The 22,249-nt window shown below is 32.9% G+C and overlaps 3 protein-coding genes, 2 non-coding genes and 1 pseudogene across 25 annotated transcripts in view; 3 read left to right on the forward strand and 3 right to left on the reverse strand.

The window, feature by feature from the left end:
- The window catches only part of LOC104749465 (nudix hydrolase 22, chloroplastic), a 9,765-nt gene extending 5,900 nt beyond the window's left edge, over positions 1-3,865 (forward strand). For 10 of the 19 annotated variants that reach the window (XR_015584461.1, XR_015584460.1, XR_015584463.1 and 7 more), the window contains 3 exons: positions 67-163; positions 2,250-2,369; positions 3,578-3,865. The gene's annotated coding sequence lies outside the window, so the exon portion shown is untranslated. Of the gene's footprint in view, positions 1-66; positions 164-2,249; positions 2,370-3,555 lie in introns of all 19 variants that reach the window. The other 9 variants (XR_015584457.1, XR_015584465.1, XR_015584462.1 and 6 more) reach the window with 1 other exon arrangement.
- TRNAP-CGG (transfer RNA proline (anticodon CGG)) lies at positions 358-429 on the reverse strand. The gene has a single exon. It is a non-coding gene; the product is annotated as a tRNA-Pro (tRNA).
- Positions 1,604-1,675, reverse strand: TRNAP-AGG (transfer RNA proline (anticodon AGG)). The gene has a single exon. It is a non-coding gene; the product is annotated as a tRNA-Pro (tRNA).
- On the reverse strand, positions 3,748-5,347 carry LOC104749464 (UDP-glycosyltransferase 89A2 pseudogene; annotated as a pseudogene). The gene has a single exon (XR_015584452.1). The product of XR_015584452.1 is annotated as a UDP-glycosyltransferase 89A2 pseudogene (transcript).
- Positions 5,348-14,150: 8,803 nt separating this feature from the next.
- On the forward strand, positions 14,151-16,696 carry LOC104753274 (WUSCHEL-related homeobox 9). 2 transcript variants are annotated; one of them, XM_087490419.1, is made up of 4 exons: positions 14,151-14,565; positions 14,697-15,542; positions 15,862-16,043; positions 16,481-16,696. In XM_087490419.1, exons 1-4 carry the CDS (start codon positions 14,439-14,441, stop codon positions 16,484-16,486), a joined length of 1,161 nt encoding a protein of 386 aa, XP_087346545.1. In that variant the 5' UTR covers positions 14,151-14,438; the 3' UTR covers positions 16,487-16,696. The 2 variants fall into 2 exon arrangements, with proteins under 2 accessions (XP_087346545.1, XP_087346544.1); XM_087490418.1 differs by lacking the exon at positions 16,481-16,696 and having other exon boundaries at positions 14,277-14,565; positions 15,862-16,193.
- Positions 16,697-20,325: 3,629 nt separating this feature from the next.
- Positions 20,326-21,573, forward strand: LOC104749466 (ras-related protein RABA1h-like). The gene is made up of 2 exons (XM_010471109.3): positions 20,326-20,686; positions 21,035-21,573. Exons 1-2 carry the CDS (start codon positions 20,466-20,468, stop codon positions 21,468-21,470), a joined length of 657 nt encoding a protein of 218 aa, XP_010469411.1. The 5' UTR covers positions 20,326-20,465; the 3' UTR covers positions 21,471-21,573.
- The last annotated feature ends 676 nt before the right edge of the window (positions 21,574-22,249 follow it).

The following is a 22,249-nucleotide window of genomic DNA, read 5'->3' on the forward strand; positions in this document are numbered from 1 at the left end:
GAGATCTGTACTTTCTGTTGATCTTTAGGTGGAAGTTTGATAAAGAGCCTTTTCGTTTTGGTGCAGCTCATTCTTGGAAAGTCTTTCAGCATGTTTTTGGATGAATCTGATATCGCAAATCAACAAATTGAAATTGTCTAATTCGTCTCATGCAAGAGAAAAGGTACATTTCAGATCTTTTTCTATTTATTGACTTTGGAATTTAATAGTCAAATCTTAACAATGCGTTGTGATCGTTTGACTTACTGCATTTTAAAGGAAACGCATGTTGACACAAATCTTGAATTTGTGCAAAGTTAAGTATTAATATACTAGATTATCTAACAATGATGAGGATTTCATGTACAAAAAAAATTGGGGGCATTCCGAGAATCGAACTCGGGACCCCTCGCACCCGAAGCGAGAATCATACCACTAGACCTAATGCCCTGGTGTTGAATACTTGAGTTATAAGTTTTATAAAGAAAAACAGATAATAGTCATTGTTAGATCTAGCTCCTTTAGTTGACTTTTCTGTGATGAATATTTTAGTCATTATGGGATTTCCATAGATCTGATCTGTGGGATCTGTTTCACAACTGAGGGTCCAGGGAATGACCATTGGATGATTAGTTTCTGCTTCAACTTTTAGTGATTGGAAATACTCTGCCGATATATTGGCTAGCTTGTTGAAGTTCTTTGATGAGACTTCAATCAAAAGACAAAATTCCTTGTTACGTATTTTTTAGTTGGCCTTTTGCACTGATTATGTGAAAGTATTCCTGTATTCAGTTTATCCTGACCTTGTTTATAATTCTCATGGTATTTAGGAAACAAAGATAAGCCAGAAGCATATTACTAGACCTAATGCCCTGTTCTTGATGTAATTAGTTTAGAAAACTAAAGGGAAGGCTGTTGCGTAAATCCATCTTCTAGATGCATAGTCTAGCTCTTTCATGTTCTAATGTCACAAGAGCCACTGATGCTGATGATAGTACTATTATCTTTTTCTTTTTGTGTGTGTTTGCTGAACTTTGTTAACTTACGTGTTATCCTTTCCTTGAAAAACATAGGAAATGTTTCCAATTTACTGCTGGTGAATTCTTGGAACTGGTCAAATGTTTAATTGAACATGATCTTTGAAAATCATGCACCTAAGGTTGACTTGTCTATAGCAAAATTAATTGTCATACCATACATACACTGTGGAAAAAGTCAATATAGACACTATGGAGAATGGTGTTGCAATATGATCTCTTAATACCAATTCCTGCTCTCTGATTTTATTGTGCATGAAAAGCCACCGGTGCGATTGACGAAACTAGTATAGGACTGATTTGGTTGGGGACATGTGGCTGTTGGTTCTAGGAACATAAGCTAATGGATCTGATGATAAGGATACACTTTGCATTTTGTTTTATCTGTTACTTTGATCATGTAGTCAATCTTGAAACTCTTAATTTTCATGTCTCATGTCTGAAAATTTGATTTATCCTTGTTAAAAAGGCCTAAACTATTGACCATAAGGATGCCACCTTGGCCTTGCTTATCAAAGAGTCCTGATATGCTCTATACTCTCCGCATTCTGTATCATCCTGAATGCCCCTGAGATTTTAAAAAGAATGGGGCATTCCGAGAATTGAACTGGGGACCTCTCGCACCCTAAGCGAGAATCATACCACTAGACCAAATGCCCACTTGTTTTCTTAACTCAAGTTAAAATACTTAGTGGCCTGCTGTCGTGATTTTATCATTTCTTGAATCAGTTTTAGACAATCTCAATTTCTTATATCTAAAGTAGAATCCGTTGTGGTTGATGTGCTTATGCAAAGGGTGCTTGTTTCTTCTAAGCATCTAAGTTAATCAGTATGAAATAAGGCCTACGGTTTGAATCTTGTTTTATAAGTTGACTTTGATTACATAAGTCTCATAAGTGCGTATACTATATATCATGCCACTTGATCCAATGTCTGACCTATGGGTTTTGGCCTTTGGATATTTTGATCTGAAACATACTGAATCTTGTTCAATAAGAATTCTTGGGAAATGTTATTGTTCAATTTCACATAACCCCAGCGGCAAATATATAATTTGTTTCCTGTACTTCTGGATTTAATAACATAGATTCTGAGAGGTGAATTCAGGACTTCTTGCTATAAAAGCAAGAATCATACCACAAAGCCAAGCTCTCGATTGCATATCTGTCATATCTAGAAGAGAACTGTATTTTCCGTTGTTTTTCACTAATAAGATTTTTGTTATTGTCGCAGATCATTCTTGAAAAATCTGCCAGCTTGTGGGTGGTGCTTTCTGACGTTTCCCGGTTGAATCAAACATTGGATTTTGTTTCTGGTGGGAATAAATCTAATACATCTGATGCGAAAGGAAAGGTACGTTTACCTTGTTCACTCTGCTAGCTTTGCACTCCTAAATACTGAAACTCTTAACAAGGCACTGTGATTATTTCACCTTTCTAAAATTTAAGGGAAATGCATTCTGTTTGAATTGTTGAATGTGGTCTTTGAAAATTCAAGTTGGACTATACTTTGTTATCTAATCTTGCTTTTAGCATACAAAATATAAAAAAACTTGGGGGCATTCCGAGAATCGAACTCGGGACCTCTCGCACCCAAAGCGAGAATCATACCACTAGACCAAATGCCCGTCTGTTGAGAAAACTAGTTTAAGAAGCTAAAAGAAAAACTTGTGAAGTCAATGTCAGATTTAGTTCCCTTACTTGTCTAACTGATAACTGATAAAATGTTTTAGTAATCTAAGCTAGCGGATCTGATGACAAGTATGCAATTTGGTTTTTGTTTTGTAGTTGACTTTTAACAAAATGATCAATCTTGCAAGTCGTAACTTGTAACTTATGTATAATGTCTGAATTTCTGAATGTAAGCTGAGGTTAAAATATTCTGATTAGTAAATGTGATTCGTTAGTAATAACTTATATGCGTTCAAGGTTTTGTGCCTATTGAACTGTCGTAGCTCTTACTCAGGATCATATTAGAGCTAAAAGTTATGTATTCTTTTTCATATATTGTTTTGCTGGATTTTAGAATAAGAAATTATAACTGAAACTAGTTATGATTCTGGGAATCGAACTTAGTACCTCTCACATCAAGGACCTCTAACTAAAACTAGTTGATGTAACTTCGTAGAAGCAACCATCTTATAATTTAATTGCCTCTTTTCTTTTGTATTATTTTGCTGTGAATCTATATAATCAGGCATAAAGACAGGTTTATTCAGTTTTAGAAAACCTAAATTAAACTCGGGACCTCTCGCACCCTAAGCGAGAATCATACCACTAGACCAAATGCCCAATTGTTGAGCAATATTGTTATAGAAAACCTAAATTAAAAACATCATAAGTCATTGTTGAATCGAGTTCTCTTAGTTGCGTTTGAGTGATGAATAATTTTAGTTTTCAGAACTAGAGTGGATCTGATAACGAGGATACAACTTGGATCTTGTTTTAATAGTTGTCTTTTGATACAAACAATCTTGAAAGTCATATGTTAAGTCATAATTAATGTATAATGTGATTTACTCTGATGACAAAATGACTAGGTTGCTTTTGGATGTTTTAAAGGTGAAACGGGTGGAACGTGATGCAACCCTATCAAGTTCTGACTTTGATCCTCGCGTTACCAAATGATGTCCAATCACCTTGTCCTCACAACATATTTCCACGAATAAACTGAAAGGTGAGACTAGTTGTTCTCACAATCAACATCTCTAGTTGATTACAAATTGAGCATATACTAGATTCAGTCTCTCTCATTTAGATTACTGAAACATCTTAGTCAGATTGTAATTTCAAGTATTGAACAGATATGATAGTACTCGATCATAGACAAATTTAACAACACTTCCAACACTTTTTTATTTCTCTCCACTCCGTATCTTGAAAGACTACCAAGTTCTTTGACAAGTCTTTCTAGATCAACAAATGAGCTTCCTTCGGCCTCTAACTTCAGCCGCATCTCCTCCGCCCGAGCAGCCACTTCACGTCCACCCTCACCCATTGATTCATCTATGATCCTTCCCAACTGATCCCGGTCCGGCACTGTTCCATCCTCTTCGCAAACCTGAACTGCCACACCCAAATCCTCCACAAGCAACTTTGCGTTCACTCTGGTCTGCCTCCATTGGCCATCCCAACACCGTGACTCCACTCGTTATAGCTTCAAGCACTGAGTTCCATCCACAATGGCTCAAAAACCCTCTAACCGCCACGTGTGACAACACAGCACGCTGCGGAACCCACCCTCTAACAGCTCTTCCCCGATCCGATACCCTATCCTCGAATCCCTCGGGTATCGGGTCACTCTTACCCACCCAAACGAACCGGGTCAGGCTCCTCTCGAGTCCGAGAGCCAGAGCGTCACACTGCTCTTTGGTCAATGCCTTTTGACTTCCGAAGCAGATGTAAAGCACAGAACCATCAGGGCACCCGTCGAGCCAACTCAGCAATGGATCGGATTTACCCGCACCACCCATATCCAACCCGATCGAACAAAGCGAGCCAACTCCAAAAACCCGATCGTGACCTACCCTCTTTTTCACGTAATCCAAGTACTTTGCTTCTAAACACTCAGCCGTATTGAAAACGCAACCATAGCTCAAAAAATTCATCAAGCTATCATCTTTGATGCTTATGATATCTGGTGAAGGAGATCAAAGCCAGCGCCGAACCACCGACGGAAGATGCTCTACCTTGAAAACAGGGGAACCAGGAAGATCCAAGAGATGAACCGGATCCGTTGACTTGACTACATCGATATTACCGAAGCAGAATTCAAGAACTGAAGCTAAGTATGGACCGGAGGAGAAGAAAGCGAAACGAGGAACACCGAGCTGATCGCAAAGCTCGTATGTCCATCCAAGGAAGAAGTCAGAGATGAGAGCAACTGGAGGAGTTTGGTGAGAACGGAACCATTGCATGATAGGGTCACGAAGCTGACGAAGAGAGGCTGTGATTAGGGGGTTACCGGAGTTACCGATGTCTTTAACGTTCTCAACGCCGGGAGGGAGTGAAGGATGAGAAGGGAAAGGGAAAACGATGGGAGTTACAGAGGAGGGATGAGCAAAGATAAGGGGAGAGAGGTATTGGAGGTTTCCAGTGGTGACGACGACGGAGACGTTGATTCCGCGAAGACAGAGTTGGTGAGTTAAGTCTAGTAGTGGAAGTAAGTGGCCTTATGCTGGGTAAGGAAACACCACGATGTGCGGTTTCGGAGTCTTTGGTACAACCATTGCTCTGTTCTGTAATGAGTCTCTCTCTCTCTCTGTTATTTTCTTCTTTAGCTTTGTAAACTACTGACTGGTAGCCACAGTATAAATGGGGTAGGTGCAGCCTATGATCTTATTAATGTACAGTAACGTCAACTAAGTGGACGGTTCTAAATTTCCACAATACTTTAAATTTTGGGACCAGTTCTAAATTTTGGGACCCTTCTGTACCATATGAACCAAATTTTGTTAACAACTAGGTTTTGAATGCACACTATGCGTTTATTTGATATGTTTTGATGAAAATTATATATGATTGATAACGATAATAAAATATTATCTTATAAAAAAATTTAAATTAGTATTAAGGAAAATAATTAAATTTCAAATACACAATATTTTAAAATATAAAAATCAGTTGTGTCATAAAATCAAATCTGAGAAAAAAAAATCATGAATTTAACTCGATGTCTAGGCGAGGCGAATCAAACTGATGATTATATCTTTGACGGACAATTCTTCGGTTCACCCTAGGGGTGAACCACTCTTATTCGCCCCCTTTAAATTAAGGAAAGAAATTTTAATCAAGGAAATAAATTTTGTAGATCAATTAATTTTAAAATTATTAATTTAAATATTATATTACAGTTTTTAATTATTACATCTAAACCCTAACCATTTTTTATAAGCCCAAACCGACTTATAATTTTGTTTAATTGTAAAATCTAAACCCTAAACACTCTTTTGTAAACTCAAACAGACATATAGTTTCATATAATTGTAAAATCTAAACCCTAACCACTCTTTTGTAAACTCAAACCGACATATAATTTTGTTTAATTATAAAATATAAATCCTAACCATTCTTTATAAACCCAAACCGATATAAAAAAAATTAAAATTACAGATTTAAACTATAATCCTCTTTTATAACCCAAACCGACATAATTTCCTTAATAAAATATCTACATAATTTGTTTCCTTAATTTGTATTGTCTTTTTATTTTAATTTTGATTTTTTTTAATATGATATGACATTGCATATTGTTGTATTCTGATTGGTTAATTAAGAGGGGGTGAATGAGAGTTGTTCACCCCTAGGGGTGAATCCAAGAATTTTTCATCTTTGACTACCAGAAAAACGAAACAATTTTATCATCATGACCGCTACCACCTATGTTTTTGTGTTTTTATTCAATCTTTTCTTATTCTTCATATTGTTTCTTGTCATTTTCATTGTCAAATTTTGTGGTAATTGTCATTGTTACTTTTACCGTTTGGTTCTTCGTTATGCTCTTTTTCTTCTTCTTCCTCGTCAACTTCTTCACATTCTTCCACTGAAAAACCTTTTTTTAGAATATCACACAACTTGTTAATCCATCAAACTTCAAGAACAAAATCATTTCTTTTCTCATAAAAATAAAAAAGTAAGATAAATTTGAACATTTTAAAAAGTTTTAATATTTATAATATTTTAAACTTTTAAAATTTAAAAATTATAATATTTAAAAACTTTTTAAAAGCTAAGAACTTTTAAAAGTTTCAATATTTATAATATTTAAACTTTTAAAAATTTTAAATATTATAATATATATTTTTGAAACTTTTAAAAGTTTTATTTTGATCAAATAAAAATCTGGATCAAACCAAATAAAACTTATAAACTTGGACGCCTGATAAATCAAGTTTTCCTGCTTATTCGTTGTTGGAAGCATATTAATCTTATCTATACTGGTTCTGAACTATTGTCTAAAAATTTTCTAGCCGATGTGGGATATTATTGTACATAGTTCTTTTATTTCCATAAATTTAAAATTTTCATTTTTCTAAAAAATTCTGAAATTTTAAAAATGTTAATGAATGACATATCAAATCCTGATAGGTTGTTTAAAATAATTATTGATATAGAAAATTCTGGAAATTTCAAAAAAAATAATTAGTGAAGTGTCTAATCTCTATTGGTAGTTTAAAATCCTAGGTGGACAGCTTAAGAAGCTTATAGTTCAAACTTTTATTTAGTATAGATTCGGGTATTGTTGTCTAGTGGTATGATTCTTGAAATATCTCATTTAAACACCTACCCAGGCCCATCACCATTTATAGAAAAAGAAAAAGACAATTAAATTATATTGTGTAAATTTAGAACTGTGTCCACTTAGTTGACGTTAACGTTTCAGCTGTTTGGTCTTAAGAACAGCATAGCGGAGTGACTGCTTCAATTGATTATTTGTTCATATTGACCAAATAATCTTCTAGAGGTTAGTTAATGGCATGTTCGTAATTTTCTCGCAGGGCATATTTGACTTCAGTAAAAAGATCTCTAGCCACATTGTTCTAAACTAAAGAAGGTCTGAGATCAAATTCCGTGTACAGTACGTAGTCGTAGACCAAAAGCTTAGGTGTCCTTAAGAAGCAAAGTAGTCCATAAAGTCATTTTTACCTTACGGGACAAGCAGGAATGCTTTTATGAATCAGAAACGGAGCCAAAACTAAGATGGATGATAAACCTTACAAGTTTAGGATCAATTTCAATAAAAAAAATATATAAACAATGAGCAAAACAGCACATGTATGAAGTGACACACTAGAGTGAAAAGAGGATCGTGTCTGAATCATCTTAGTTTTTCCCCAAACAATGATCTTCAACATTGTCTTACGTTTTGTGTGTGCCACAATACTTTATAACCATATGCTGTAGCAATTTAGTGATATATTTGAGTCATTTGAGTCACGTTAACATTTAAGTATTAACTAAAGATCCCATCAATAATTCTATTAGTAATATCACGTTAATTTGTATCTAGTCCCAAGTATTAGAAAAATAATACTCCAAACATTCTCATTCGTTAAGGCCCTCTATATTCTAATCCCAATGCATTAGAGGTTTTTTTTTTTGCTTGTTCTGTTTAATTAATCCTAACAATATTAGAATAATGTAAGCTTTATAAAATATTAGTTATGTCACTTGACATTTTTTAATATAGAATCTCAAACAAAGGAACTTGAGAGAATGTTGTTAGGAATTCTATTTTCTTTGGCCTACTCTCATTTCTATTAGAGGATGGTTCTCGAAAACTAATTCTCTTACTTAGGAAATTGATATGTTACACTCAAATAAACAAGCTTGTTCTAAAGTTCATTAAACACGTGTGAGATTAGTGGTCACTGATTCATATGCTTTTCATATACGTTTCACTTATTCCCAATGGGATTAATTTAACAAAATATATTTTTCTCCATCTTTTGTCAACTACTAATGTACGGCTTAAGATGCATAATCAAGTGTGAGAAAAAAAAAAGTGAGAGAAAGTTATACGTATATGTATTAAGTGTACGAAAAAAATGCGTAAAAACCTATATTAAAATCGAGTCATATAAGCAATTATTATAAATAAACTACTTTAAAGTTTCATAATATAAATTACATGGTGCATTCAAACATGAAACTTGGAAGCATGACTGTTTATAGACAAAAATTAAGCAGCCGCCTAGAATATCGTGATGGCCATCTTTGTGGTGTCCACTACCATCCACCACCATCTATGCGACCGACTCGCTGTTCAAGTTGTTCAACAATCAAACTTGATCTTCCGCCTGTATAATGACCGTTTGGCCGATTTATGTAAGCCAATCCAAATCGGAGGCTTGCCTCACATGGTCTAATCATGCAAGAGTTATAAAAAATTACAAATCAAGTCGTGAACATATATATGGATACAATCAATTTGAACAAATACATTCGAAGAACTGGTTTAATTTCTCATCGAATGAAGAAATTATAACAACTTTTTTTATGACAAGCATCGATCACTCATAACACGAACAAACGTGAAAACAAACTTTAGGGTTAGAAGGTGCCTAAGCAAATTTAAGAAATCTTCGAAATCAATATCTGATATTTTGTATTATATCTTAGGAATATATATATACAGGGTGTTAAACCTTAAATTGAAACACACATTTTTAAAGATTTCCTGAATTCTACGCACGGCTTAGCATGTACTTTGCATTTCAGTTTTTTTTTTAAGTAAACTAGACTAAGCGTATACTACGCAACGTATGGATTTTTTATCTATTTATAATTTATACACCATTTTTAATCTATTTATAAATTATTCACCATTATTTGATGCATTGTAAATTTGATAGTTAATATCGGGAAGCTAATTACTACATGGAACATAATATACTGTATTTGATCTATGCATACTAAATTATAAACTTGTAAAGTTTGGTAGAATGGTTGAAGAGAAAAAAATATTGGATTTGCATAATTGTAGTTATACAAAGAAGTACGCATGCTCACTAGATTGTGTATACGATTTATGAGGCTAACTATCTAATTAACTAAAATAATAACCCTTTAACCGTATACAGAAAATTTTCAAAACTTCTCTCTCAACATTCCTCAAATCAAGGTATGAGTGTTTGATAGATGCTGCAAATGAATAAGACACCATAGTTATAAATTTGAAAAAATCAAGTCGATCACGTAGTAGTAAATAGAATTTAAAACATGATAATAAACAAAGATAAGGATAACAAAAACAAAAATGGGGAATTGCATGTGAAGGCAAATTAGGGCATTGAAGAGAAGGCATGTTGGTGTATTTACTAATGCGAGCATTTAGTGAGACTGCAAAAAATGAGCGCAATTTTAGCTTACAAACTTACAGCCTCTTTTCTAGAACCCATACCATTTCTCTTGCTCCCTCTCTATGTACCTTTCATTTAATGCATCGTTCGCAACATATAATATAATGATAGGCTATAGAAGTATCTATCTCAACTCTTAGAGTAAGTTCAATAAAGAAGTCTTTTCTTGGTCGTTTAGCTAGGCCTATAGTAGTTGTTTGTTTGCCTTAAATCGATCACGGTGAATTGTGTATCATAAAAATAATTAAAGTTGGAATCTCGTTGATGTTATTTATACTATATAGTTGTATATATATATATATATATATATATATATATATATATTTTCACATGTTCTCACGTCTTGAACTGTCACAATATATAGCACATCCGCAATATATCATGGAGCTAATTAGATGTCAAAACACTATATAAAGAATTTAGTACTCAATTAAGGTGATATCAGCTTTCAAGCTAACAATGAGTAGTATATTAATGCATTGGAGTGATCGTACATTTTATTGACACTTTTGGTTAGGGACAAACTGGTTGTAGCATAAGAAGCAAAATATTGAATCCGGAAGGAAGATGAATACAAAAATACAAAACTTTTAAAACTCCTCATATTTTTTTTTTTTTTTTTTAAATCAAACACTTATCACTTCAGTACTGTTCGGTATGGATCACTCATCCATTACTCCCCCACCACCTCCAAATAATTGCTCCTATATAACATGTACGGCATATATATGACGCAAAATACATATTATATGACGCTAAAAGTATACTATTCAAACATTTGGAATCTAAAAGATAAACGAGACGACACGTACATCTGTGTAATTAACCATCCGTTTTGTACATATCTGCAGTTCTTATTATTTTGGTGTGAGGAAAACGTAGAATCATTGGAAAGTATTATTTATATGCATGCTTATGAGAGGGAAAATTAAATCATATGTACAAAAACAAACTCTCATAAGCATGCATAGAAATATAGTTATAACATTCAAGAATTAATTTTTTATTGGTTTTACATACACAACTTCATATCCTATTCAATATCTAATGTCAAAAACCTTAATCTCTACTATACTGAAATCAGTAAAGTGATAAGCTAATTGAGAGAAGAGTAAAGTACTTTTCTATATTTTCACTCCTTTTCATATTTTTAATCATTCTGTAATCGTTTACCATTATTTTCTTACCACTAAAAACTCTTACCATTTTATATCACCATTCCATTCCAAATATTTCTCAAATAAATATATTGTATGGCGCAGTTACAATGTACAAGTTGTTTTAACAATTTAAAGATCTTAAAATACTTATTAATGTTGACTTAACAATGAAAGATATTCCTGACTGAAAGTTTAAAACATTATTAGAAATATGAAATTAATATTCTGGTTTGAAACAGTCGTAGTTTAATACTATAAGAATATATATATATGTTTGACAAAAAAAGTATATATATATATATATATATGAATTTTCAGATTATTCTAAATGTTTACAAATAGTTAGAACATTCTAACTTAACATGAATTCGAACACTGGCTATGAAGTGTGAATTAACTTAACATGTTTTGATTTATGATTCAAAGAAGATATGCATGTTGCGTTAATTAAGTTATGGAATATCTTGGGTACAAAGAAAATACCTAAAAGTATTTTCCAAAATAAAATTTTGGATGTACTTTTGTTGAGCTTTTAAGGTTTTCATTCGCTAGTAGTGGTCCCAATATGTAAAACACATGTCAAATTGATTGCTGTTTGAACATCCCACTGAAATCTAGGGTTCCTCCATGACGCCAATAATATTTTCTAAAAATAAAAGAAAAAAATAATTGTTTTTTTTGTGCAAAGGAAAATAAGTTGTATAACTAAGCAAAGAATTCGGAGAGTATGCGGCCTCTATTATAGATGAAAAGATGAGTAAAGAAACCTAATCCAATAGCATTGAAAATGATATTCATATTTCATAAGTTATTATAAATTATTATAAACCAGATAAAACATGGACAAAGCTTTTTAAAATTTCCTTTGTTCGTTACTTCGTTTTATCAACAGATCGATAAAACATTTTTCCAAAAAAACAAAGAAATATCAATAACTGGTTATAAGTTAATAATAACCAACACTTATACGCAGGATATCGTTAATTACTAATCTTGTATTGGTATGTACATTGCCATGGATGTGGATCGTTTTTTTTCTGTATAAGATCGTTACTATTCTTTTCTTTTAAAATCGAGTACATCGAATTGTCTTAGCTTTCATAAAACGAATTATCTATTGTTTTATGATAATATAGACGGAAATATAAATATTTATTGATCTCCATTTCATATTTCCTCGAAGTTAAGCAAAGGCCCGAACACCAAAACAACTCAACATAAATCCTATTATTTAATTTAAGAATAAAAAAGTATAATAAGTATAATGATATTATTTCACTTCAATGTTGATATAACTAAAATATCATAAAAACAAAACCAATAATCAATTTTGTTTTGCTTTGAAATCTTTAATGAAGTTGGACTATCTCTCGGAACGAGAATTGGTTATGTTACTTAAAGATGTATTTAATAAACACGGAGAAATGAATGTTTTATATAAATAGAGATGTTTTTTTTTTTGATAAATAGAGATGTTGCATATTGATATTGTTTTGATTTATCATTAATACATAAAAATAATACAATTTATAAACAAAAGTACTGTTCATCAGTGTCCATACAATTATTTAAAAAAATAAAACTCGCATTTTGTTTATCTTGCAGACGAAAAGAATCTTAATAATTCCAAAGAAACTGAAGATTATTGATATATTATAAACGAATCTTTGATCAACAAAAGACCCTAAAGTCAATTAAAAAACCTTAATTTCCTTTCAATAATTACTATACATTATTTCCCGTTAATACTTGTATTTTCGGTGTGTTATTACATCACATAACCCTTAAAATTTTGTTTGGTTAATCAGTTATGACTACTCCCAAATCCAAACAATCCGTTTGCTCCCGTCCTAATTAAGCTTGGAGGTGACAAAGTTCAGAAATTAACTCTGTCACATATAATTCTATTTTTAAGAAAATACAGAAAATATAAATAACCCATTTTCTCTAACTAATATAAATATCTACTACGTACCGAATAAAATGTGAGAAAAGAAGTAAAACTACAATCTTTATGTCAGCTGGTTCTAATTAATGTTTTTTTGAGATGTCAGAAGAAAAAAAAACAAGAAAAAGGAGAAAAATCCTAGTTCAGAACGAAACATGGATCACTTTCAAAGAATCTGTTGTTTCAATTTCTGAAGAAATTTTGAGTTCGTACGTTTGAACTGCAGAAGAAGTTTGGATTTTAATGCAAGAACTGTAAGGAAGAGAGGCATGGGGTTGCATTAATGATCACTTTGAGTGTCTTCCGATCTCTTACTGTCTTCTACTAGCTAGGAATGTGAATAATAATTAAAAAGTATTATATTAATATACGAAGGAAAGTTTGTAAAAAAAAATGTACAATTTTGTGAAAGATTCCCAAAAGATTCAAAGATTTTTGCTTATGAATTGACAATTTTGAGATGATAACGAGCTTGTGTCAAGAATTTGTGTTGCCTCTCTAGTAATGCAAAACTGAAGATTTCTTTTGCTCGCTGTAGTAACGTAAAGAGCCTCTTTCCATGATTTTCTTGCTCGCAATTTAAACTTAGTGCTTATGTTTGTAATCGCTTACGTTCCGTAGTATATAACTATATTTTACTAGTTGTGTTACAAGAAATACGTTTATTAAATCAATAAAAAAGAGTAAATTGTTGAAATTGAATATTGTTCCTATTAAGTATTATTTAAATATTGGTAAATTGTAATGTTTGCGTATAAAAAATTGAAGGAAAACAAAATACGTCAACATAAACGCTCATGTTACAACTAATAAAATTGATTGTCGAAGACATTTAGGATTTCCAAAATTGTCTTCTATTTGTTGTTGAAGTGTTGGTCAATCCATCAGTGATTTAACGTTAGCAGTAGACTAGTCGCCGACTAGCACAATTTAACGTACTTAAAAGTTAAAACACAACCGTAATTTAAAATTGTTTTTTTTATTATTGTTAAATGTTTATGCCTTCTGAATATCCACGGCTGACAATTCCCCTAAAACAATTATACTAATTATACATTTCGCATGAGATGCCATTCCCCTAAAACAATTCTATCTTAATTAAAATTTTGACCCACGAGAAGCTTAAAGACCAGTTTTTTTTTTACCTCTTTATTGAAATGAGAAGTGGTATAGAAATATGGGTGAGAGTCTTTAAATTAAATTTATGTAAAAGAGATGAATATATGTAGAGAGGTTAATTGGGTAGGTGAAGAGAGACTATAAGAGGGAGAGAAAGAGGTCGTAAACCTTTTGCCCTATTCACATTTTTATTATCTTCCCATTAGCCATTCTGTTCCCTGTCTCTTCCTCCTCTCTTTTTGACACATCACATCATCATCACATCATCATTCAACATCAATCATCATCATATGCATACACATACATCGGTGTTCTTCCGATCAAGTTAATTAGTTATGGCTTCCTCGAATAGACACTGGCCAAGCATGTTCAAGTCCAAACCTCATCCTCATCAATGGCAACACGACATCAACTCTCCTCTTTTGCCTTCTGCTTCCCACCGATCTTCTCCCTTCTCTTCAGGTCCTTCAACTTTTTTTTTATATATATATTTTTAGTTTTTTACCAATTGAAAAACTAAATTTTGTTCTAAGAATTCTTATCTGATGAGATGTGATTTGTTTACGGTTTTGTCAAAAAAAAAAAAAAAAAAGGGTGTGAGGTGGAGAGGAGTCCAGAGCCAAAACCGAGATGGAATCCGAAGCCAGAGCAGATTCGGATACTTGAAGCAATCTTCAACTCAGGGATGGTGAATCCGCCGAGAGAGGAGATCAGGAGGATTAGGGCTCAGCTTCAAGAATACGGCCAAGTCGGTGACGCTAACGTCTTCTACTGGTTCCAAAACCGCAAGTCCCGTAGTAAACACAAACTCCGCCTCCTCCACAACCACTCTAAACACTCTCTCCCTCAATCGCAACCCCAGCCACAACCACAACAGCAACCTCTTTCCTCAGCAAACTCGGCTTCCTCTTCCTCTTCCTCCTCCTCTTCCTCCTCCAAATCCACCAAACCTCGCAAAAACAAGAACAAGAACAACACTAATCTCTCTCTGGGTAGTAGTCAAATGATGGGGACGATGTTCCCACCAGAAGCGGCCTTTCTCTTTCCGGTTTCCACCGTCGGAGGGTTTGAAGGTATCACAGTCTCATCCCAATTAGGGTTTCTCTCCGGTGATATGATCGAGCAACAAAAACCGGCTCCAACTATGGGGCCATGTACCGGACTCCTGCTGAGTGAGATCATGAACGGTAGTGTAAGTTATGGAACTCATCATCAACAACACTTGAGTGAGAAAGAAGATGAAGAAATTAGGATGAAGATGTTGCAGCAGCCACAGCCTCAGATTTGTTACGCTACTACTAGTCAACAAATAACCTGTTACAACAACAACAATAACATCATGCTTCATGTTCCTCCCACTACTTCTACTACTACTACTATTACTACTTCGCACTCTCTCGCTACTGTCCCATCAACTTCGGACCAGCTTCAAGTTCAAGGTATGATGATATCTTAAGTCATCTATCTTTTTTTAGTCATTACTTATATATGTTTATTTTTTTACTCAACAGTATAGATATTAATTGTGTGTCAACAATGGAAGGGACACATTGATCAGGATCAATCTTTTAAAGGACCTTCGTGTTTATAATAATATGTAGATGATTATTAAGTTGTATATATACCATCTCTATCTCTTTCTTGAAAATAGACTGTTTGAGGTTTACATGGTTGTTTTGTAGAGATAGTTTTAATATATACTACTAGTTATTATACTAACATGAAATAATGGGATAACCACGGCAAAATCGAATGCAGCGGGCGCGAGAATAAGGGTGTTCATAAATGAAATGGAGCTTGAAGTGACCCCAGGACCGTTCAATGTGAGAGATGCATTCGGGGAAGAAGTTGTGCTCATTAATTCTGCGGGTCAGCCCATTGTCACTGATGAATATGGCGTCGCTCTTCAACCTCTTCAACACGGAGCGTCATACTATCTGGTTTGTTTCCTCTCTATATTCCTTAATTTGTTATACTAATTAAGATTTGTATTCACTTCAATATAGCTAGATACTACTCTATACGTTAATAAGCTTTAGTAGAACGCGAGAATACTTAATTAATGGCTATACAATATTGGTTTATAGAGATCTATAGTAGTTTATTTCTTCATTGGGATCTAAAATGGATAAATGCATGCGAGAGACATGTTGTTTGGCTTTGGTCAACATTGTTGACTCAATCTAATTTAATTACACACACACACCTTGCGCTTTAGAGCATTCATTGGTTTTTATTTTTCTTTTTTTGGCCTTCGTGTTTTTTGACTTTTGTAGTATAAATTCTAATACTACCACATTTCGGAGGATGTGCCTGCATGTGTGTGTATCTAATTATTTATGTGATTAATTTCGAGGTCTCTTTTCTGCTTTTGCAGATCTAGTCGTGTGGGAGATTTGAGTTTGAAGAAGAAATTAAGAGCTCTCTTTCTTTCACCATCTCTCGTACGTAGGCTTAAATGTTTAGATTTTATATAAGATATGGGTTTCAGTTACCTATTGGGATGGTTTGATGTATGAGTTTCGGACAACATTCACAAAACTCTCTCGTTAGATTGTTGACCAATATAATTATATGCTGTGTGTTTCATTAATTCTTATTTCATAATTCTATAATGTTTGTGTTTCCTCATCTGAATTTTTTAGTATAATAATTTGCAACTGTTTAACAATGCGCTAATATGGGGATGAGTAATATAGAAGCTTCACATCACCCAGTGTGAAAGTAAACTAGGTCATGCGTTATGTTTAATGTTTAGACTGTGATGTAAGGTTTTACTTGCGGGAAGTAGGGAACTTTGACTTCAGTTCACGTGAGGTGATATTTCACTTTAATCCCGGGGATTAAAAACGTTACACTAATTAATATGTATTATAGTATTTTCACAATAACTATTATAAGTGTTTCAGCCATTTTATAAAAAAAGTGTAAAAATAAATTAGAAATATCAAATATGTATTACCTTATTTTGTTTTATTTTAATACGTAGGAAACGTTTTGAAAGATGATTTCATTTAAAAATAAAAATAAAAAATGTGTGAAGTGATGTTACTACAAAAACAATCGTTTCAGTTATTTCAGATAGAATTAGTACATGCATGATGCTTTGAAAATGCATATGTAATCAAATTCTAAAAAGAAACATTAAATATTAATTAGTTGAATTTTTGTTTTGTTAAAGTCTTAAAGACGTAGTTGATATTCACAGCCACGCTATCAATCTTTTCTTCCACTTGTAGTTCAGGGTTTCTATCAGTTAGGTGGTTATGTATTCAAGTAATTAATTAGCGCTATGAAATATGATTATCCAAGTAATTTTTTAAAGGTTATAAGCGTTTTATCAATATAATTAAGATAATTATCCAAATAAATATATTATATAGGTTATATGCGTTTCTCAATAGAACTAACCTTAACCAAAAATAAAATAAAAAGTTTATTCACTATAACTGTATTTAGCTGTCCACACCTAAGATATAAATGTGAATATATTACATCATAAGAAAACAATTCTTTGTTTTTTTTTTGTTACAAAGGAATAAGTAACGTATCAGAGTTAGGAAACAGAGTTTTTGACAGTCAATTGATATGATCCTTTTCTTTAAAGTTTTAACAATAAGAATAGAATTCATGATATTACTGTTACGTAATGGAGTATATTTAGTTAAAGAGAATAAAATGTGAGTAAAATAATTGTAGTTGAATGCAAAGGAGGTCTAGCAAGGTAGGACTAGGGGCTTTGTTAGATCAAATCAGATGTCAAAAGGGCATAATGAAAATGTAATATCAAATCACACAAATGTTTCTCAATATAAAACATGGTCCTACAGTTCTACTTTCTACTGTTTAACTGTTTCCTTCATCTTGTCGCTTTGACGTTATCTTTACCCGTATGCTTATTATTTTATTTTTTTTAGATCTACAAAACAACATTTATATTCATAACAAAAAGCAGAAACTTGAATGTACTGCATGATTAATTCATCACCGCAATATCAAGAATCAGCTATATTATTTCACATATGTGCAATTTTATAATTTACCACAATGCAACATACCTATTAAAAATTTGTATACAAAACACTGAAACAGTCATATCTATTATAACTGAATACTCGTATTTTAGACTTTTAGTGCATAGCATAACACGACACCTTATTTAATTTATTTTATCGTTCTATAACAGTTTTGTCCACTGTCTACGCTGCCGTGTGCACTTAATTATTTCCCGAAGTGACAAAACTAAACCATTAACTATGTGTAATTAAAAACCAAAAAAAATCTATGTATAGTAGTAACACTGGGGGTAAAAAGCTATGTATAGTAACATAATAATATCATAGCGGAACCAAATCTATACTGTTGTGTTTAAAAAGGAACTATTGGCCTTTTTCCGAATTTAAGTAGAAAATTACGATCGCAATTTAGAAGTTGTCATAAGTTTAAAATGAGATTAAAGAGTGTAAATAGAAATCTATGAAGTGACAAGAAAGAAAAAAATAGAAAGCTAAGAAAAAGACAAACGAACAAAAAAGAAAAATAGGTCCAGAAGAGTGTTGACCAGAGGAACTGTGGATTCACCAACAAGTGGGACAAACTTTCTCTTACGTCCAAAACTGACACAACAGTATCTTAACTCTTTCTCCTCATCATGAATCATATTCATATGACACGCACTTCATGTTCACTCTCTCCTCTCTCACAGTTTGCTGTTAAATTTTCTTTTCTTTTTTCTCCTTCTTGTATAGCCTATTAATATGTTGATCGAACTGATAAATCTACTGATTTAGATCTCTTGTAATGCAAGCGCAATGTTGCGAATGGTAAGGATAAGTGGATAACATTTATGAATCTATAACTAGAGCTCATGTTGCAGTATCTTGTAGCCTCGTAGAGTAAGAATATCATGATTAAAGAAAAAAAACAGGTTTACCATTAAGTTGTAATAAATGTGAGATCCTTTTAATTCTATGTATTGTTTTTTTTTTCTGGACAAAGAGTTTGTATTGACACAGTAGTCCCAAATCCATACATTGAATTTGGGACTACTATGTAAATTTGGACAGGACCAATCTTAAAGAATCAATTGAATTTAGAGGAAACAAGTTAAACTTTTAAAGATTATAACTTGTGATATTTTTTTCACAAAAATCCATCCTTAACCATACACATTTTACTAACCAATTTTCTTTTACTTTTTCGATATATTTTTTTCTTCAATTTATATATTTTTAAAAGCGCGACGGTTTCACCTCGTTAGCCTCAAAATCATTCTTGAATTTTGATACGATAATACAATATTAACAAGTAAAACACTAGACTACAAAATCTAATAATGTGTGGTTTGAACATATTAAAAATATAACTAAACATGTTTGGTGTATGCATTCACTGAAAGTGGTTTGAACATAATTAAGGTAAGCAACATTTGGTGAAAATCATGGGCTACATTACCCAAACACAAAAAACTTTGACTAAAAAAAAATAGAGGAATAGTACTAAATCTTGTAAAACTATCTCCATCCCATATTTTTGATTGAGTATCTGTATATTAAAAAATCAAAAAAAAAAATCAAAAAAAAAAAATCAAAAAAAAATATAGAAACAGTTTAGATATTGTGTCTCTGCTCAGATATTTGAGATAATATGGTAACAGACGTCAAGCCAGTTGTCATGGGATTAGATCATGTCCTTTTTCATTACTTAAAACTTAAACAAATAATTCATTTATTATAATTTTTTTTAACTCTATTATAAAATTATAAAATTAATGTTTTTTAGATATCCACATACACTATGACCTCTAAATACACCGTAGCTTGTTTTTTTTTTTGAACAACACACCGTAGCTTGTTAAAAGTGGCAAAATTAGAATAAAATTTTAGAAATTACTATTTTATGTAAAAATTATTCAAAGAACCAAATAGATCAAAAAGTTTAAATAAGGAAAAAAAAGTTTAGTAAAGAATTGCTTTAGTCAAATTTTGAATTGCGTTAGCTATATATTTTCCGTAGTTAAATGATGCATTGTAGAGAAAATTTAAGCAAAGATCATCACACAAAGATTATAGCTAGTATTATATATTTGCGAGATCATCTTGAATTATATATTTAGATTATCCCAAAATTAATATGACCAGTAAAATAGAGGACAATCCTTGATTCTCTGAATCCTCTTCTGAAATTCAGCATTCGTAAGCATTGGTCTCTTCTCCAATTTACAAAACGTCAAAAGAAAAAAAAATAGAAACCCACAAAAAGAAAAGTAACAAAACCCATCTGCAGATATTGGAATTTTAATTTCTCTGTCTTCCAAAGTTCTTGGAACGTCATAAACACGACCAAAAGGGTATTAACCAGATATGGGAGCATATAAAGCTGAAGACGATTACGATTACCTCTTCAAGGTTGTCTTAACGGGAGATTCGGGTGTCGGAAAATCAAATCTGCTATCTCGATTCACCAAAAACGACTTTAGCCACGACTCACGCTCGACCATCGGTGTAGAGTTCGCTACACGTAGCATCCAAGTCGACGACAAGATTGTCAAAGCTCAAATATGGGACACTGCTGGCCAAGAAAGGTACTCATCTAAAACTGACGGTCATTTAGTATACCGAACCTAATCAACCAAAAATTTACAGTATAAAATATCTATAGATCGACGTACGTAGTAATGCTACAAATATCATTTATTTTAAAGTGTATCTGTTATAATGTTATAAATACTGTATTAAGTTAAAAAAAAAAAAAAAATTATCTTTGAAAACCAAAGTCGCATCAAACCCACAAAATAGTTCTGTTTAATTTTATAAAACCAAGACTTGAAAAACCCATACTAAAATGGGATTCTCCACCTCTAATAACAATTTCTGGTTACCTTTTTGCTCGATTATGTTTTTCATTTATCCTAGTGAGCATTTGCAATTAGGTATCGAGCCATCACGAGCGCTTATTACCGAGGAGCCGTTGGTGCGTTACTAGTCTACGACGTGACAAGGCACGTGACCTTCGAGAACGTTGAGAGATGGTTAAAGGAGCTAAGGGACCATACGGACGCAAACACTGTGATTATGCTTGTAGGTAACAAAGCTGACTTGTGTCACCTCAGAGCCATCTCAACGGAAGAAGTGAAAGACTTCGCGGAGAGAGAGAACACTTTCTTCATGGAGACTTCGGCACTCGAAGCTATAAATGTCGAAAACGCTTTTACGGAGGTTCTCACCCAGATTTACAGAGTCGTTAGCAAGAAGGCTCTTGATGCTGGAGATGATCCAACCACTGCTTTGCCTAAAGGACAGATGATTAACGTTGGAAGCCGAGATGATGTTTCAGCCGTCAAGAAATCGGGTTGCTGCTCAACATAGCAGAAATTAGCTTTTTCTATTTTGTCTTTATCTCTTTTGGTGTAATGGTAAGTAAGGTTACAAGATCGATTTAAATGTGAAAATACACCAATTGTTTGTAGCATATAACATGTCATTGAGAAGAAGGCTTCAAAAATCAGAGGCTATTGGTGGGCCGACATCAACAAAGCCCAACATGGGCTGTAGGCCCATATACCAATAAAGGCCCAAAACTTCAGAGTTCATTTATCATAAAGCCCATCAGATCATACAAAAAAAAAGAAGACTAAATCATTATGGCTGAGTTTATAATATCATCATCAGAACCATCACGAGCGCTTATTACCGAGCGCCCTAGACTTAAGGTTCAATCTCATTGGCTCCACGACGCTATCTAAGCATTGCATGATCTGTTGGTTACTTGGTTTACAAATGGTACATTTATATAGATGGCACTAAATGGTCATTTCGTATTTTCATACTTCTTATGTTAATTGTACTTATTTTATACTATTTTTTATCTAAGTTGGTCACACCAAAGCCAAAATTAGTCTCAACAAAATCAAAGAGTATGATAATAAAGACAATTTCTTGGATGTATGATTAAAAAGGCCCACGAGAGGTTCTGATTACAGACAACGACAGATCTTTATCCATTTTGGTAAAGTATCAACACTATCTTCACATCGATTTGTCACGTCTCTATTACCAACGCCGACGTGAAGAATCAACACGTTCGCAGGTCCCTAAAAAGCAGACCGACATGGTGGAGATATAAAGAACCAAACCGTCCGGTATGC

This window comes from Camelina sativa, chromosome 16, assembly GCF_030686135.1.
Source record: "Camelina sativa cultivar CO46 ecotype springtype chromosome 16, ASM3068613v1".
In the NCBI taxonomy this organism is placed as follows: domain Eukaryota; kingdom Viridiplantae; phylum Streptophyta; class Magnoliopsida; order Brassicales; family Brassicaceae; genus Camelina; species Camelina sativa.